The sequence below is a fragment of the Tinamus guttatus genome, unplaced genomic scaffold, assembly GCF_059628265.1.
Source record: "Tinamus guttatus ecotype Peru unplaced genomic scaffold, ASM5962826v1 Tinamus_guttatus_pri_ptg000364l, whole genome shotgun sequence".
NCBI classification, from domain to species: Eukaryota; Metazoa; Chordata; class Aves; order Tinamiformes; family Tinamidae; genus Tinamus; species Tinamus guttatus.
The window spans coordinates 298,357-316,437 of record NW_028288898.1 but is presented as its reverse complement, the minus strand read 5'-3'; the positions used below and the strand labels follow the sequence as shown (position 1 = coordinate 316,437).

The 18,081-nt window shown below is 41.6% G+C and overlaps 1 protein-coding gene across 1 annotated transcript in view; it reads left to right on the top strand.

The window, feature by feature from the left end:
* Positions 1-18,081, top strand: part of PXYLP1 (2-phosphoxylose phosphatase 1) — a 61,381-nt gene that overhangs the window by 35,392 nt on the left and 7,908 nt on the right. The window contains exons 2-4 of the mRNA XM_010218698.2: positions 722-852; positions 14,321-14,482; positions 14,859-14,985. Coding sequence (XP_010217000.2) covers positions 774-852; positions 14,321-14,482; positions 14,859-14,985 — 368 coding nt within the window. The 5' untranslated portion in view covers positions 722-773. The remainder of the gene's footprint in view (positions 1-721; positions 853-14,320; positions 14,483-14,858; positions 14,986-18,081) is intronic.

The following is an 18,081-nucleotide window of genomic DNA, read 5'->3' as shown; positions in this document are numbered from 1 at the left end:
TTTATTTTCAACTCTTACAACTGTATATTTGAGTTTTGAAGTTTCTATAAATATCTGTTGATCTGCAATATGTCACGCTGATCTTTGTCAAGCAGTTGTTTAAAAATACTTTTATGCAAAGTTATTCCAGGTGTTCCTTCTTATTTGATACACTGTTCCATTCTCTGTGTAGTTGTACTGTTTTTTTTTTCAAAATCTTTACTTTCTCTAATAAGAATTTGAATTTAAGTAAGTTAGCATAAGGGTTGCTCTTTACTGAAACTCTTTTTAAACTTACATTTAATGGGGAGGGGGAAGTAACTTTTTCAGCACATTATCAGATTTTCTTCCTTTCTGGAGGTTATTTACCAAGTTGCTTTTCAGACCCCCTAGATAATAATTATTGACCAAAATTGTTTTGTGTTGGGGTGAGATTTTTGTTAAAGACACATTGATCATGTCATGAAATGGATGTAAACCCTGCATTAGCATTACAAAAAAAAACAAAAAACAAAAAAACAACAAAAAAAACACTTTTATGGGAGAAGGCAAATCCTTCATTTAGTTGAAGGTTCCTGTGTTGTAGGAATCTAGTAAGTGTTGTCAGTCAAGACAACTGCTTGATGCTGCTTGAATCACCTCGTGTGCTTGCCTTAAGAAATAACTTTACACTGTCAAAATAATATTTGAATTTATTTTGATGCTTCTGCATCTGAAATATATTCACTTGTGTTGTTCACAGGAAGAATCACACACAGAGATGAAACCATGAAGAGCGAGCAGAAGGAATAATAATGCTTTTCCGAAACCGCTTTCTGTTCTTGCTGGCCTTGGCAGCCCTACTAGCCTTCCTGAGCCTCAGTCTGCAATTCTGTAAGTGTGTCGTCTTGTGTTCTCTCTTTATGGTGGTATGAAAGTGTGGTTAGAGATTGTCGTTCTTGCCCTCTTCTTGTTTAAGTATTCAATTTGTGTTTAAATATTCATAACTCTTGCAATAATAGAAAAATAAATGTAAAAAGTGTTGTATGTCATGTAGAAATCTACAGTCTCGAGTGTTCTCGGAGAAGACCGTTTTCTGAAGCAGTTGTCATTTTGTAGTGAAAGTGTAATTAAGAAACTGAATGTGGTTGAGTCCTCCAATGAATCTAAACAAAAATGTTTGCATAAAACCTACAGCTATTCCTGGGTTATATTGCATCAAACTAAATAGGACTGAGAAAAGGCGGAGAGAGGGAGGAATATTGGAAGTTGCCTTTGTTTGTGCCCTTGCATTAGGACACTTTAAGCAGTTAAATTGGCTCATAACAAGCGACTGCCTTGATTAAGAAAAGGTAAGTTACATCCTACTTGAGATCAATTAATCATGGGTAAGCCCGGAGGACTGCCACTTGCTGAGGAGTAGGAAAGGGGTAATGCTGAAGGTGTGTTTGCTTATGTTGACAAATAAGTGTTGTGCAAATTGCTCTTTACCACCCAGTTTATGAATAATAATATTTGTTAAAGTGGTGGTGTGTGCAAACCTAATACATGTCAATGTGATTAAGTGCTGATAGAAGGCGAAGAAAAATACATTTATGAAGTACAAGTCAACATTTTTTTATGTTGCATCATGTATTTTACTGTGGTTTTTCGTGTGTGTATATATATATATACACATATATACACTATATATATAGCATATATAGTTTTGGTAGAATGTTATTTTCCGGTATGGTCTAAAAAACAGTATTACTTTGCAGTTAAAAAGTGCCACAGTTTTGTTTTTGTTTGTTTCTTCTCGTTTTTAATTTTGTGTTTAAACTTAAAACTTCGTGTTTAAACTCATCTGTGTGTGGCAGAGACCTGTAGCTCCAACTTGCTTGATCTGGCTTCCTATGGGCCCATGCCAGGTCCACCTGATTGCAGCTTGCTTTGCTCTTTGCGGATCTGCGCTGGTGTTAAGGGCTTGGTTATGAATGGAGCACAGGGTGGAAGTGCTAAAGGGACCTCAGCTGGAATACAAAGCTCATAAAAATGAGCTTTCTTTTTTAAACAAAAAAAAAAAAAAAGGGAAGAAGAAGAAGTAAACATAGGAGAGTGAATCACCTGTCTTCACAAATGCAAGTTAATTTCCCACTTACTTAAAGTGCCATCTCTGCAGGAGAAGAGATCTCTCTGGGAGAGGAAGAAGTTTGAGGAGGTGCTTTGAAAAATGCTTTGGCTGCAGCAAGTAGCCATCATGGAGCTCAGCGTCAATATTAGTGAAATGTGTGTGGGGATTTTTATGTAACGAGAACTGCAGTACACGCCAGCAGGAACGGAGTGGTTTAAAATGTACAGATAAGCTGTTTTTCAACCTCTACCAGTCTCAGCTTGGAGAGCTATTAGTTCAAAATCAGAACAAAGTCTGTCTGCCAGACACAGGCAATATCTGCTGCAGTCTCCATATAGAACTGTTAGGGGAGCGGCCTGGAGTCTGCAAGGCTGAGCTGGAGTCCAAGAAATCAAGCCAAAGTCCTAAAACTGAAAACAATTCCTTAAATATTGAAAATGGTGTTTCAGCATCTTTCTTCGGTCCTTGTTGCAAAGCTGTTACCCGCAGACACCGGCACAGCTCAGGCTCGTCTGCTGTGCTGTCTGTTTGGTCCTCACTGTTGCACAAAACAGTAGTAATTTAACCTCTTGTTTCATATATAAAGCCTTTTCATGAAAGTGTTATGTGCTTGTTTGGTCCTTCAACAGATCATAAAACTGGTTTCCAAATTTTAATCTTTATTTTTTTCCTTTTTTTTTTTTTAAAAAAAAAAAAGGAGGTGCCTCCTGAGGCTTTTGGAGTGAAGAAGGATGTTTTATGCTCTTGTGAAACTATGAATCTCTTAGCTAGCAGCACCCAGCTTTGGGGAGGAGAGCTGGTCATTGTAAAACGTTCTGCTGCTTTTCTCAGCACGACGTGTTAGAAACATCTCTTCCTTTCTGTGCTAAATGTGTTTAGAGAAGTGAAGGAGTACATAAGAACATAATTATACAGATTATATGTCCTGTTCTTAAAATACCCCACGAGGGCAGAGCGTCACTCCAGTGGATGCCTGAGCTTTTCTCCTGCCCGTGCGTTCCAGTGTAGTAGTTTGAGGCCAGCCCTGAGAGAGTTGTAGCTGATCCTGGAGCGAAGGGAGCAGCACAGGCAGAGTATGGGGAGCTTTTCCATAGATTCTGATTTAATAGTAGGAAACGGCTCATGCCAGCATGACTGATGAGATTACAGGGTCTGTCCTGTGCTTGAACTGTGAGGGTGCAGGAACTGCCTGCAGCACTTTACAGCCTGGTGTTTCAAATTAAGCGGAAACTGGTGCTGGTTTATGTTAATAGGTCATGCTGGGAAGGGTCTGGATCTGCTTTAGGAGCAGGGATTTCTGCAGCCGTGGCCACTTGGAGCTGATGGGTGTCTAAGTGTTTGCAGTCTCCATGCAAGTTCTTTCCTTGTAAGACAGAGTCTCAAGGAAACCGAGTTAACTATTGCCACATCTGATGTTTTGAAACGAGGAAGAGAAACCCTGGGGAAGAACAGCCAGTACTGGACCCCAGAGGCCTCCCTGTCCAGACCTGCCTTTGTAGACTGGGGACAGACTCAGAACTGATGGATTACTTAGCTCCCGTGTTTGATGTGTGTCTTGGTCCCTTTGAATGTGAAGCACGAGCTCAGGTGCAGAGGGGAACTGGAAACCCTGCAGGGTGGGAAATGGTTCCCCAGCAAGGACTGAGAGCAGGAGAGCCCTGCTGCGAAGGAGAGCAGAGGAAGGGAAGGTCGTCATTGCTGTGGGTCTCCGTTTCCATCTCTCTCGGGGCTGTTAATGGAAATAATTCCCAAGTCCTCTGTTAATAAGACTTTATGCCCTCAGGTAGAAGCTAAAGGCCCAGGATGTGTGTACAGGCTTCACATATGGAGCAGATTCAAAGCTTATGTGCCTGAGGGGTGTGCTTGCTTCCTGGCTCGGTAGTTTGCTTTGTTGTCAAGCTATGGGTATTTATTCCCATAGGTATTTCTTGTGTGATCAATAGCTTATAAAAATACTTCAAAAAATATTTTCCCAATACTGTCTACAACTTCTAGCAAGTGCATAGAAGGCATCTTTTTAAAAAATATGTCATATTCAGTTCTAAGCATCTAGCTTTTGAGCAAAGAACTAGAAGCCAGATGTATTTTCAGACCACTGCGGTGAGAGTTTAGGCTTGGGGACCGCCTTGGATAGGGTGTTTGGTTGGCTTCCAAATGAAATGCAAGTGACAGCTTAAAGTTTTATAGGTAATTGCCATTGCTTGCCTATTATTTTGTGTTTGAGTTCAGATTTGTGTGAAAGATTGAAGAAATACGTTCCTTGGGGAATTTATCGCTGCACAAACTCTTTTTTTTTTTTCGCCCATTTATGTAAATAGTCATGATTCTAAAACAAATTAAAGTGCCTACTCAGTACTAGAGACAAAAGGAAAACTGTTTGTGATGGACTTTTGTAAAAACAAACACATGCATACACACTATTGTAAAAAAGGAATTATGTTGTTTTTTAAAGTGGTATGCTTTGTCAAAAATATAACTGCAGAATGGAAGGAATGACCTGTCCCAGATTGTGAACTGTATTTTATCTCTGTGATAATTTCTGTAATGCTCTGGAGTAATGCTAGGTATTTTACTTGTTCAGAAACAAATGAGAGCAAATGCAAGTTGTCCTGTGTTACTCTTTTTGCCAGAAGAAGAGGGTGCAGTGGTTGAGGCTGCCCTTCCTCTCCTGTGCTTGCAGCAGCAGGAGGTGGTGAATGCACTGGCTGGGGAATCCTCATGGGACAGAAGGGGTGGGTGGCAGCACGGTTACGTTCCAGTTGAATGCAAGGGGGAGGTCACAGTTGGCTGTGGCTCACCTGGGTGGTCCAGCAGCCTCAGATTGGAGGTAGGATGTGATTTAGGACCCTATCAGTGTTCATTATGTTGGTTAAGCCTGAGGTGAGGAACAGGAGATGGAAGTGTTCCTCAGGAGCTGCATCCCCTCTGGAGACTGCTGCAGCACCAAGAACCCAGCTGTGGGGCCTGTGCCCACCAGCTGCCTATGGCAGTGTCTGTCGCTCACTGTGGCAGCTGAGGGTGCTTAAACTACCTCTTTTGGATCTTACCCTGAACAAACAAAACAGAGAGGAAATTAAAAGCTAACCATTAATGCCTATGGCTTTTTATTTTTTAGATGCTTTATTTTTTCATATGCTTGTAAATACTCTTTTTTCCCTCAACAAGGTTGAGTCAATATCTTCCCTCTCTGCCTCCCACCCCGTTTTCATTTACTGAAAGGCTGAAGAAAGAGCCAGTCAGCAGAAGATGACTAAAGGTACAATGGGAAAACATCTCTTTCTATTAGCTATTTATCCCTGTGGCAGGCATACATTATATACTTCCCTTTTGATTCTGTTTCACGCACTTGCAGAATACTTTATTCCCTGGCTCTCAGGCATGTATAGATCTTGCATCTACAGACTGTCTTCTTATTTTGAAGACTGTTTGCTTAAATATTTTGAGACTTTGATCAGTGCTTTAAGCCTGTCTTTCCATAAATAGAGTTTTGTTTTTTTGCCACTGATTTTTAGGGTGCTCTGGTATGTTTATTGGCAGAGAACTGGTTCTCTGTAATGTGATAGAATTCTTTCTTTTTAGAGTACTTGGCCTTGATGCTCCAGACTTGATGCTTTAGCACCTTGACATAGGGCATTTTGTTTTTTCAGTAAATTTGATTTCACTGTGCATTCTGTTATCTTGTTTTTGCCACTGAAAGCTTTGGTCTCACAGATGAGGTCATGCAAAACAAATCAAGGTTTTCCCCAAGGAAAAGTATCAGAGATTGTGTGGGGGTTTTGTTTGTTTGTTTGTTTTCTTATCGTGAGCCCTGCAAACACCTCTTATTTCCCAGGGATTGGCAAGAGTAGCAAGTGCAATCCCAGCAGCGTGCTACAGGGGTAAGAACCCATGCGTTTTGCATGGATAATAACCCAGGAATTTTGTTAGTGAAGCAGTGACGGCTGCAATATTCAGCACTGTGACATTGCTGCAATGGCTCTGTACATTATTTATAAAATAATGCTTTTGGTCCGTAAAAGACTTGGTTGTTGCATCCCAAGCCTTGCTCGGTAGCCTCTGTGCAAAGCCTCAAAGTGCCTTTCGCAGCCTAGTGAGAGGTGGCAGCTCCACAGCTAGATTGATGGGAATGGCTTCATTTATAGCATCCTGTAGCAGTTTATGTAACACTTCTCATTTGTGAATCCCAAACAAGCTGCTAGTAGGCAAGGGACTAACAACTGTTACCATAAGCAGTGGTGGGTATTTTTATTTTTTTTTATTTATTCACTGTGTGTTGTCACTGGCTAACCTGGAGCACAAGCAATACTTGGCTTCAGTAACACCCTCAAAGAGCAGGAAACCTGTCTAGGTAGGGGATCCAGCTCCTTTCACAGTGATGAGAGAGCCAAACAGGAAATTACGGAAGATAACCAAAGGAAAGCTTGCAAGGAAAAGCCTTATTCCTTATTTCTCTCTAAAGAAGTTGCTTTCTTTTTTTTAAGAGCATATATTTAATTAATGCAAATATAAATCCTTTGCTTGTTGAACGCTGTATTTGCAATATGATATGAAAATAGAATAAAATGTACAGAATAACTTATCATTTTGATATCAAAAGTGAGAAACAACTGTCTTCTCTAGATTTTTAAAAGGTTAGTGTGTAAAGACTGCATTGCTGTTTTATTTCTGTTTATCTGAAAATCCTGGAAGTTATTTAAGTAATGCTGTATGCTCTTCTGAACTGTTAATTGGGAAAAGAAAAACCTTGAAAAACAAAAGTTATAAATCCATTTGAGAACCACTTTTGTTCCGACGTAGCACAAGCACCTATTGTGTAATTAAACTTGTCTGATTCAATTTGACCCCCAAAACCTGATTCTTCTAGGTCTTCCTTGTACTGTAGTGCAGAAATTATTTTCTTAGCACATTTGTTTTCCTTGTGTAAGCCAGGTGGGGATCCTGTAAAAAATAAATAATCAGCCAAGTATACGGTAAAGCAGCTGTAAGAAAGTGATTCAAAAAATCCTCGTGTGAGTTTGGTGTAGTTGATAGAGATGGGTCTGGGCAGTGCAGACTCATGCTCTGCAGTGACTCGTCCTTTCTTGGACTGCGACAGCAAAAGAAAAGGAAATTCCACCTCTTCTGTGTTTATCAAATGACAAGAAGGAATTTGGGAAGGAAATAGGAAAATGATGTATCCATGGACCTGACAGGATTAATAGAACTGCTCGAGTGGATTTGAGCTGCTGGTGTCAGTGTGCGGCAGTGAAGGGGCCGCAGACACTTGCAGGTTTTACACTGCGGGTTCAAACTGCATCCGGGGCTGCTCTCGCCTGCGTATTTCAGCACTTTTAATTCAAAGTACTGCTTTGACAGGAGTGTTTGTTCAATCGTACCTGCTGCTTGGTCACTACACTCTTGAATATGGTGCATAAATTGCAGTAATACAGACAGCCTCTCCTTGAACTTGCCACCTGGGATGCTGGCAATAGCAGGTAAAGTGGGAGGTCCCATGCAGCTCCATCCCACGTGTGCTCCCTGCTAGCGCTGACCTGCTCCGAGTGCTCAGGGGAGGGGACCTGCTGTCTCTGCTCCGTGTTGCTCCCATCCCGCCCTTCTGTGGGTGCCGTGGGGCTGGGAGCTCCGGTCTGCCTTGTGATGGGCTTGGTGAATTTCCGCTTCATCCCTCTGCCGGCCTCTGTTTCGACAGCATTTTTGAATGTGTCTGAAGAGCAGTGCTTGCTGCTGTTACCCAGGTACTGTTGCAGTCTGGAAGCTGCACGTGTGTGACCTTGGCACATGCTTGCTATGGCTGGGGAGGTATCGTGGAGAACTTGTGCTCCTAGCGACCTCCTTCGGCCCGGCGGGGATTTGTTTTGGGAGGGTGCAGAGAGAGGCTGGGAGTGCTGTGGGAAGAAAGCCTTGAAGCTTGGAGCCCACAGCGCATGGAAAGGGCAGCCGTTTCCCCGGAGGCTCCTGCTGGGAGAGCAGCTGTGCCCCGGCCTCCCGCCTGCGCCTGCTCCTCAGCAGGAGGAGGGAACGGCAGGGAGGCGCTACAGGAGAGAGCAGAGAGGCACCGAAAGAGCGAACGGATGGCTGGGAGGGAGCGGAGACCCCCCAGATGCTGAGGCCTGTCGCTTCTTCAGGAGTTTGCTGTGCACAGCCTATGCATGTATTCTTTATTTCTGCTTTTGGGCTATGTGTTCAGAGGCTTCATAAAGACGTCCTGCTTCTTTTTCTTAGTGGTACTCGATTGTTTTACCAGTGGGGCGAATGAGTCCTTTGGTTCATGTGGCTGCTCTCGGCATCTGCATGAGCCCAGTGGTGGCAGTGCCTGTGCGCTGGGAATGAAGGCAGTGGCTGTGGGCGCTGCTCGTAGCGCTAAGCCAGCCGAGCTGCGAGGAAGAATAAAACGAGAAGGGTGGATTAAGTGTCACACAGGCATGTTTGAGCTTCATTGATGTTCAAATAGGTGTTTGTAGTGGAAGCGGAGCTCTGAAAGTGACCCTGGGGACTCGCTGCTGAATCACACACGGAGCAGCTGCGTGTGGGAGCTCGCGCCGCGCTGCCCGCTCTGCCTCACGCTTAGACCCGCAGCCCTCGCCGGCTTCCGTGGTCTGTCTGCCCTTTTTCTCCTATCACAGTCATTTTGAAGCATTTCTGCCTCTCTGAACTCTTCTTTAGGCTTTCTTCATCTCCTTTTCCTTCTCTGTTTTCTAGTTTTTCAGTGTGACAGAGAAACTAAAAGGAAAGTCTAAATTTAGCAGCAGCTTTTCAGAAACCTGACTTCTCTGTACTGGGCAACTTTGCTAGGACCCTGTTTGGAGCAAAAGAGAAGCAGGGGAGCAGAAAGGTGGAAGAGGATAAATAAGTTCTTGTGTTCTCTGACATGCGCATTTATTATTTATTTAACTTTTTATAGCATATTTGCATACGGTTGCCTACATTGGAGTATTCTTGCATTTCTGCTGTGTGACTCCCTTTCCATGTGACCATTTTAAATAGTATGTTTGCATGGAACTGAAAGAACCTTCTGTTTTATAAGTGATGAAAACTTTTGGTCTCTATTTAGCGCAGGGAAGAGTGAGGCTAACATGGCTGCTTGTGCTGTGGCGGTTCAACCTGCCTGGAATTGCGAGGGAGAACGGAATTGGAAAATCACTTTCTTGCCAGCCTTTCTGCTTCTAGGTAAATTCTGTAGTGAACTTTTTCATGGATTAGTCGTTTTTTATGTAAACTTTGGTAATAGCTTTGTGTTTTTTTGAACTGAAAGTAGGGTTGCAGGAGGGAGAAAAATCAGTAATGGACTGATTTAGCATTTATTTTTGTCTTTCTTCATGAACTTGTACTTTGTCTTGTGTTTGTCTTTTTGCTGTATCAAATTCCTGTTATTTTGTGTCAAGTTTTTGTAGCCTTAATGCAGATTGGGATGGTTCCTCACTTACTCTTCTTAAAATAGCTCACATCTAATATACACTCAAAATATAACTATACACAATAACTTTTCAGCTCACCCTCTTAATTCTCATTAGTAAATTTCTTGACCAAAGTTGTTACAACTTCATTGTAAATTTTTTCTTCGGATTCTATAGGGCACTGGGTTTGACTTAATTTTAAAAGCTATTGCAGGCTTTTTATCTGCTTACACTGTCTTAGTAATGGTGTTATTGCTAATAAAGTGAAAGAAAGTGAGTATTCAAGGCAAATAGCCTGAGGGGCCACTTGTGCGGTGGTACTTAGCCTCCGCCTGTGCGGCTCCCTGCCGACTGTTGCGGGCTGGGTGTTCTCGCTGCTGCTTGTGTCTGAGAGCAGCTTGTGTGTTTGTGTTTTTCAGGCCTGGCACAGTGGGACACCCTTCAGAGCTGCTTTGAGATCTCTTTTAGTTTTAATGATTCAGTACTCCTCGTATTTTTTGGGGGCTTTTTTTGTTCTTGATAACGTTTTTAAAAAATTGATGTCTCAAAGCAGTTTGTGTGGGACTTCTTTAGTTTTAAAAAATAAGTGTATGAATATCGGGAAATAAAATGTTTTCTTTCCTTCTTTGTCATCAAACTAACTCTGTAATAATATGTACATATTCCTTGTGGCTTCAGTGTTGGCAAAGTTTCCAGGAATCTCCCCAAGGATGTTTCAGGCAGTTTATGAACTGTCCTGTCTGTGAGAAATGTGCATAGATCAAAATCATCTGACACATTTGTTCTACATTGTTGTATTTCTGGCATAGTAAAAAGTGAGCTTTGAAAGTCAGCAGATTTGTTCAAAACCCTCTCAATCAAAGATTTAAGCATGACCGCGTGTTCGCCAGCAGGTTTCTGATTTGTGCAGGGCATGTTACAGTGAACTAATAGATCAAGTCATATAAAACAGTGTTAAACTATAAAAAGCTATGTAAAAATTGCATAATAGAATTCTAATCTTGCAGTAATTTACATTCAAAATCAGCAGTGAGTTGCGAGGGGGAGGGAAAGATGAATTTCAGCTCTCTGAGTTATTATTTTCCTGCTCTGAGCTGCATCGGTCTGGAACAACTTGTGGGTGTGTTGGTCATGTATGGATCAAAAGCCCCACTTGGGAGACAGAGGTGGGATGGACAGTGCAGAGGAGGCTTTTAGTAATGAGGTGCTGGGGGAAATGGAAGGTTTTCAGAGCTTTAAACAGCTGCTGCTTGTGGTGTAAGAGGTGGCTGAGGGGAGGAGCGGATGGCGGCTGCTACGCAGTAGGAGGCTGGAGAGGATGAGGTTGCCTGGGACAAGGGAGGTGAAGGTCCCTGAGGAGCGCAGAGCCCAAGCACTGGGGGAACCGTGAGGAAGGAGACCACCTCACCAAGTGGCATGGTGCTGGCCATGTCCAGGCAAGGGCGGAAAATGAAAAGCTCTAGATAACTGAAGGAAACAACAGAGACTTCAGCTGTCCCTATGGAAAATAGGTGTGTTGTTACTGGGGACAAGATGAAGCCCCAAGAGGGGCAAATCTTCATGCGGTCCTTGTCCAAGCTCATGGGCACCTGTGAGGAGCTGTGATGTGGAGGGATGAGGAGCCAGAGCACTGAGCAAACAGCACAGCTTTCCTGCTGCAAGGCGTGCCTGCCTGAGCTTGTGTTTTCCCCTCTTCTGAAATACTTGTTATTTTAATGTGTATGTGTTCAGTAGAGATTGTCACTCAACTCTCTAGACTGATGTCCAAATCATACTTTCTTTTCGTTAATACATACAACTGAATTAAAGACCCAGGTATCGGCATATGTGGTGTGGTTGGTTTCTTCCAGTATCTGTTGTTTCACACACGTTAAAAGTAAATGCTGCCTTGTGGCAGTGCCTGTTTAGGTGACTGGAGTTCCTTGACCTTGCTTATAACTGCCCTTACTCACCTATAAGAAATTTTTACCAAATAAGTCAAATATCACTGGAAATCCACATTTTTTTGCCCTTGCGGGGTTTGCCGTAGGAAGCTCTTTTAGCCAAGTCCTTACATGAGGCACTTCGATGCAGAGTGTTCATGGGCAGCTCCTGTGCCCTTTCCTCCTTCCTGGTATAATCAAAGCTGATCCACTAAACAGTGGAGTTAATATTTACCAGCTTCTATGAAGTAGTTGATCAATCTAATTAGCCACATTACTTAAAATTTAGGACACTCTTCCTAACTACTTTTATTTGTGGTACAAAGTATTGTTATTTCTAATCTTTCTCCAGAGAATGTTTCCAGTCCATGTTAACCCTCCCCCCCCTTTTTTTTTTCCATCATCTTTAATAATTTAAAAGGAGTAGATTCTTCATGTTAAGATTTAATGGTTTTCCTTGTTCTTAAACTTGTCTGGCTGTGTTAAAATATTTCTTCAGCTGACTTGTTGAGAAATGAGATGAGACCTACTGCCTTTAGATAAAATATTCAGCCCCATGAATCCCAGATACTCAATCTTAATAAGCTAATGTGTGCATTTTGACTTCTGTGCTTACATCTTAGTGCAAAAATTGATGTGTTCAATGGACCTGGTACATTTTTTTGCTGTTAAGTTAGTAGGAACAATATTTGGGGTGTTCTAGAGAAAAATTGAAACAGAAAGCTAGTAGTAGTTGCTCGTAAGTTTCTGGCTAGGAAAATTGACTAATATAATAGAACTGCTGTAATCTTCTGTTCATGCGCTTCTATTAGCCATGGCAACTACTTTCTTGTAGTTGTGTTTATTTACAGAGGCCAGTGGTTACTAATGTAACACATGCTTTGGGATTTCTATCCCAAATATAAATTCTTTGTGAGTCTCCTTCAGGCAGAATCATCAACCTAATCTAACAAGTGCTCCCCAGCTTCCCTGTTGTTCAATGGAGTTTCTCCATCAGCTCCTGGCACGATCTCACCATGTGCAATAGCCTTAGCATGGGAGGAGCTGAAGAATGTGTCTGATAAGAAAGTCAGCGTGGGAATGGCAGCTGAGCCCTGCAGTTTCAATGGCCTAGCTCAAAATTGCAGTTTCATGTTCTAATAAGCACAGTCCTATGGGTGATTGTAATGCAAATGCGAATATCTTGGAGAAATACTCACTGTTCTGTGAGTATTTGCCATTTCAACAGATATAGCAAGGGTAAGAAAATGCTCGAATTCTGTTTTTGGCAGGCAAAGAGAAGCCACATAAATGTTAAAAACTATGTATTGTACTGTAAGAATGGGGAGTCTGTGTTACATTAACAGCTATCAGCTTTAAAAAATCTTCCAGTGTGCTTCACTCCAGTGTGCTGTGCTCATTGCTGCTTGTGCACTCAACTCTCCTCCACAACAGATTTGCCTCTGAAATGAGGACTGGGAGTGAGGAACTGGCCCAGAAGAATCAAAGCTCTGTTTTGAAATTTGTTTTCTCTTTTTTCTCTTCTGTCTTTATTTTCTGCTGCTATTTTTGCCACACAACACCAATAGTGGGAACATCTGAGCAGTTTTCCTCCTTGTTTTCGCTCTGAATCAGCCAGTGTTGAATTTCCAGAAGCTACTGACAGGAAAATAATTGCGAACACGAGTTATTACTTGTCTTGTAAGACTCTTAAATTAACTGGTGCTTTCCTATCAAACTAAAGAGTTTGTCGGTGCAACTCTGCCCTTGACTTCAGATACTGATCAAACCTGCTCTTTTCTGCCCAAAGGCCGGGAGCTGTATTTCTCTTCATTTCTTGCTATGTCTGAATGTTGACTACATTTCATTCTAATTATATCTTTCTCATGATAGTTTCAGTTGTATTTCACAGTACTACTAATGTTTGTGCACATTTTCTTTAAATAGCCAGTCTATTTAAGGAAACCAAGGGAATGGGATTGTGGGAGGCTCTAAGTGTACCACCAATCACCGATTAAAAGTTGATATCTGAATTCTACCAATTTAAGAAAATAATTGGGAGCAAGTGGAAGTAACTCTAGCGAGTTCTGACGCAGCTATGTTTTCAGGTATGTTCTGTAGTATAGGACTTATGTATTTGTCTACCTTTCAACACAGGTGTGATAGTTGGGAGCATCTTGTTTTACTCTTTCTTTCCATCTCTAGCTTTTTTCTTTCATCTCTTTCTCCTCCAGTCCCTCGTTCTGGTTCCTGGTGTAAGCGCTTGCTGCTTGCTCTTGAGATCGGGCAGCAAACGGGTGCAGTCCTGAGCTGAGGCCTTCAGGCTTCTGCTTGGAGCAGGGTAGGGGAGGTTCATCACTTGGAGAGATCAGACTACAACAGAACGATTTTTTTCTTCTCTGTAATGTAAAGTCTTACTCTTAATCTGGTTGTATTTTCTCAGGTGCTTAAGTCCCATGAAGCCTGTTCTCAAGAGGTATCTGTCTGCCTGACTTGAGCTGTATTACACTGAAGAGTCACAGTGTAACTGCCAGTCAGGGTAGTAGATAATGGTTGGTTTGTTGTCTGTGAATTATCTTTCCTCTTTTCCTATTCATGCATGCACTTAGAGCTTCATGAGAGACTCTGACAGAAAAAGCAGCATCAGAAAGCGCATGAGTCAAGGCAAAGTACTTCTGTATCCAGATGGATTTCTGCAGTGTCAGCCAAGCATTGACTTTGCTGAAGAGCTCTCTGGGCTTGTCTTGTTGACTGTAGAAACATGAAAATTTCACAGCCGAGATCTATACTCCAGAGTGGCAGCCTTTCATAGCAAGTGTAGTCTTGGTGTATAATTAAAAACAACAACAACAACAACAACAACAAAAAAAACAACCTACTCTTATGTTCTTCAACCATCCTGAAGATTTAGTGTCTAACATTAATTTATTGCCTTCCTGTTTTGTGTCTTTCAGTGCACTTAATCCCAGTAAACCCCATCAGGGAAGATGGACTGAATCCGAAGAGCCGGAAGAGAATAATGCCAGATCTGCTGACTGAACCCCCTGCAATAGATCCTGTTTATGAAGCTCATGTTTACTGCAACGTTCCCACCATTGCGGAGCGCAGCATGGAAGGTGAGCTCGGCGCGTGCAGATGGGCGCTTTGTTGCTCGTTTCTGCATGCTGACATTGGAGGCGATTGCTCTGTGCATTGGCACTTCTCCAGTGCTTGGAGCAAGGTACAGCAATGCCAACTGGTTGCTGAATTGTATCGAATCATTCAAGATGCTTTGCTGGCCTTTATCTCCTTTCATTTTCTTGCAGGTGTCTTGATTTTTGGAAATGGTCTATTGCAAAGGTTCTGCTGCCACTTCAGCTGGATGTTAGGACACTGTTGTTGTTCCTGCATTTTGTTTGTTTATTTTTTCCTTAAAGCACTACTATTCAGGGGAAGATTTAGCTAACATTCACTTGTTTTTTTTTTTTTAATATATTTTTCTCTTTTACTTAGGTCATGCACCTCATTATTTTAAACTAGTGTCAGTTCAAGTGTTGATTCGACATGGTGATAGATACCCGCTGTACGCCATTCCCAAGACGAAGAGACCTGACATTGACTGCACCTTGGTGCCTAGCAGGTAAAATTCTTGGCCTCTCTTGTTTCATTTTTGTTTCCTCAGGGTGCAGCTCCTCATTTTTGTGTACTGTGGTGAACTGGAATAGCTTTGAGGGATATAGAGCATTTCCTTTGAAACACTTCATTTTGCTTCCAGTTCAGACCAGAAGAATTCTGAACGTTTCTGTTTCTAATTGAAAAATTAGGAGTGTATCTGCTCTATATAAAAAAGCAAAAGATGTTTAATTTAAATATTTAGGTTACGATTCCTCATAGATAAGCTTCCCCATTTTAAAAATGTGATACTTGTATTTTATATTTAGATTATTTCTTTTAACTTTTCAGAAGTAGAGGCTATGAGACTTTTCCCTTAAAAGATTTGTATCAAATTTATTTCAGGAGAGAACATGAAGATTAGACATTTACCTACTAGATTACAGGCTAAACAGTGCATATAGCTGTTTGCCATTTAAAAACTACCTGTCTGTAGTTACCTCTGCTGCTCAAAACTGTCACACATCAGTTTTCTGTCTCTGCCATTAAAATGTCATTTACCTTTTGCTTCAAAATATTGTGCTTCTGTCTAACATCACATCATTGTAGTTACCTGATGCCTGTCTTGATATGATTGGTTCAAGCTGTAGATGTACTCTTGAATGCTTCTCCTTCAAGAAGAAACAATTCTTTCTTCTTTAGGTTTTATTCTTTGATAAAGACCAAGTACAGTGTAAAGCAGTGGAAATGAACAGGGTGATGCAAGTTCCAAAACCTGTGTCCCAGCTTGCTTGATTACAGGGGTCCTTTTTCAGCAGGATCTGTGTATTTACTTCCCTTTGCAAGAGACCTTTCCTGATGACCCCTATGAATGTTTACTCTTAAAAGAAAAATACCAAGGAGCATCAGCACACATCAGCAAAGCCTTTTGGCGAATCTGCAGCTTCTTGCTGCCCTGCACTCGGCAGGGCAGGAGCCAAGTGTGGGCATCTCATAGGTGGCTGCTGCCTCTGCTTGGTGCCCGTGCCTGTCATGCCAGGACAAGAGGCGTAAGGGGTCTCCTTATGCCAACACGAAGCTGTGCACAGGGACCGTAGGTACCTTTCTCCGGAGTAGCGTGTGGTCTTGGTCTCTAAAGAGCTGGTGTTCTGGCTTTCCTGGTGCAGAATCCTTCGTAGGGTGGCTTTGTGCCCCCATGGTGGCACAACAACTAGTGCTGAAAGTGCATTTCTGCCTATTAGGTGTATCAAACGTGTTTCTTCTCCTGCTGGGTTGATAGGCCGTGCTCCTTAGACTTTTACTAGCTTTCCATCACTGGTAGCGTTTATGACTTTTATCTTTCATATCTGAAGTACTCAGTCCTTTCAACTTTTCCTCAGTGGATATTTAACAAAAGACTCTCTTCTCAGCACAACATGGACTATGGCAAGCTTGATGTCTGTGATTAGCAAGTCAGCATCAGTTCTGTTCAGGAAGCCAATGCAATTTTCATATCTGGTCCTGAGTCAGTTTTTAGTTTGACTGTATTAAAAAACAAAAGTTGAAGTAATACTACACAGTAGAATGCTGCTAAAATATGCAGACCCAATATGAAAGGATACCTGCAGTTAATCATGAAGCACAGCTTCATCTTGTGCTCCTGCTGCTGATGGGAACCTTGATTAAAGAGGCTTGCTAAGTCAGTGCCTACAGGAGTGCACAAAGGGGCTAGCAGAAAATTATCAGCAAAACTGGTGGTTCTCTGAAGAAAGGTGAAATACCTTGACTTTCTGTTCACATATATGGCTGCATAAGAGCAACTGCCTGTGGTGGAGTAAATATTCTGAAGCCTGCAAGGCTTGGAGCATGCTCTTGAGTTATAGTCAGTGCCCTAGTGTGGTCTGAATAATCCAAAATAACCCTGTCGCTGGCCACGCTGCTGTTACTGGGGAGTGACTGCACGAGGCCTAGAGGCTGTGACACGTTTTCCCTATCAGCGTGTCTGCTGTAGCTGTTTGTAGGATCCAAGCTTAAGATGTCCCAAGTTTTATTTAAGTTAAGCTAAGTTCTGTACCAGGGTCCAAACAGAGAGGAGTGTGTGTGTGTGTTTGTATAGAGTCTCAATACAAACTAAATGGCAGTATTATTTTTATTAGTGAAATTAAGGAAAAATGTTAAATATTTTATACATTTCTAATCTTTTATAGATATAGTATATAACATATTGATAAATTATGTATAAAGGCATATAGAATTTATATATATGCTTACATATGTAATGTATAAATGGGAAATGAGAAAGGGATTTTAATGGGAAAAATGCATTTTTTAGGATAAAACAGGAAGAAAAATTAGACATAAGAAATCTGCTTATTATAGTTAACATTGCACTAGGGTTGAGAATATTTAAATAGCTTCTGTTTTCACTATTTTAGGGTATGTACGTACTCACATCTTAACTGCTTGATGCGAGTATCTAAACTAAAAATTGAACAAAAAGAAATCTTCATCTCCCTGCTTTGACACCCCACTTACAAAGGAGACTGCTCATCTTTTGGAGTGCTTGTCTGTGAACACCAGTCCAAATACCTGATGGATTTTTTTTACCAATACTGAAAAAGCTTTATATGTCCTGGGACACATATATATGTGTGGTCTGGGATGTCTTACAGTGTGCTTTTGTTTCTTTGTTTTTTAACTTTTCATCCACTATCTTTTTGGCCACTTCTGTAGTTCATTCATGCTTTAGCCTTTCACCAAAATGCCTGTTTTGTCCAGAAGTGGCATCCTCTGGCATGAAATTAGGGCATGCAACACTGGGATTGCACACTGGGGACCTAGTTGCAGATGTCTTTACCAAGGAGCGGGCAATAAATATCTCTAACAAGATGAAAAATGAACAATTTTCCAATAGCTGTAATAGTATTTTAAATGATTTGCCTTTTATAAGATGAGATTATTCTCAGAAAGTAGCATTAAGGAAAGAAATTTGATCTAAATCTTCCAGAGTTCCTAATGGCTCTGATCTTGCTTGGTGTCTGCCACATTAGAATATATGAGAGAACATTTTTACTGCACAGATGTTAACTGCAAGTGATAACATGGGATGCATAGCTGTGTTTTTCACCATTGCAGTGGCACATGA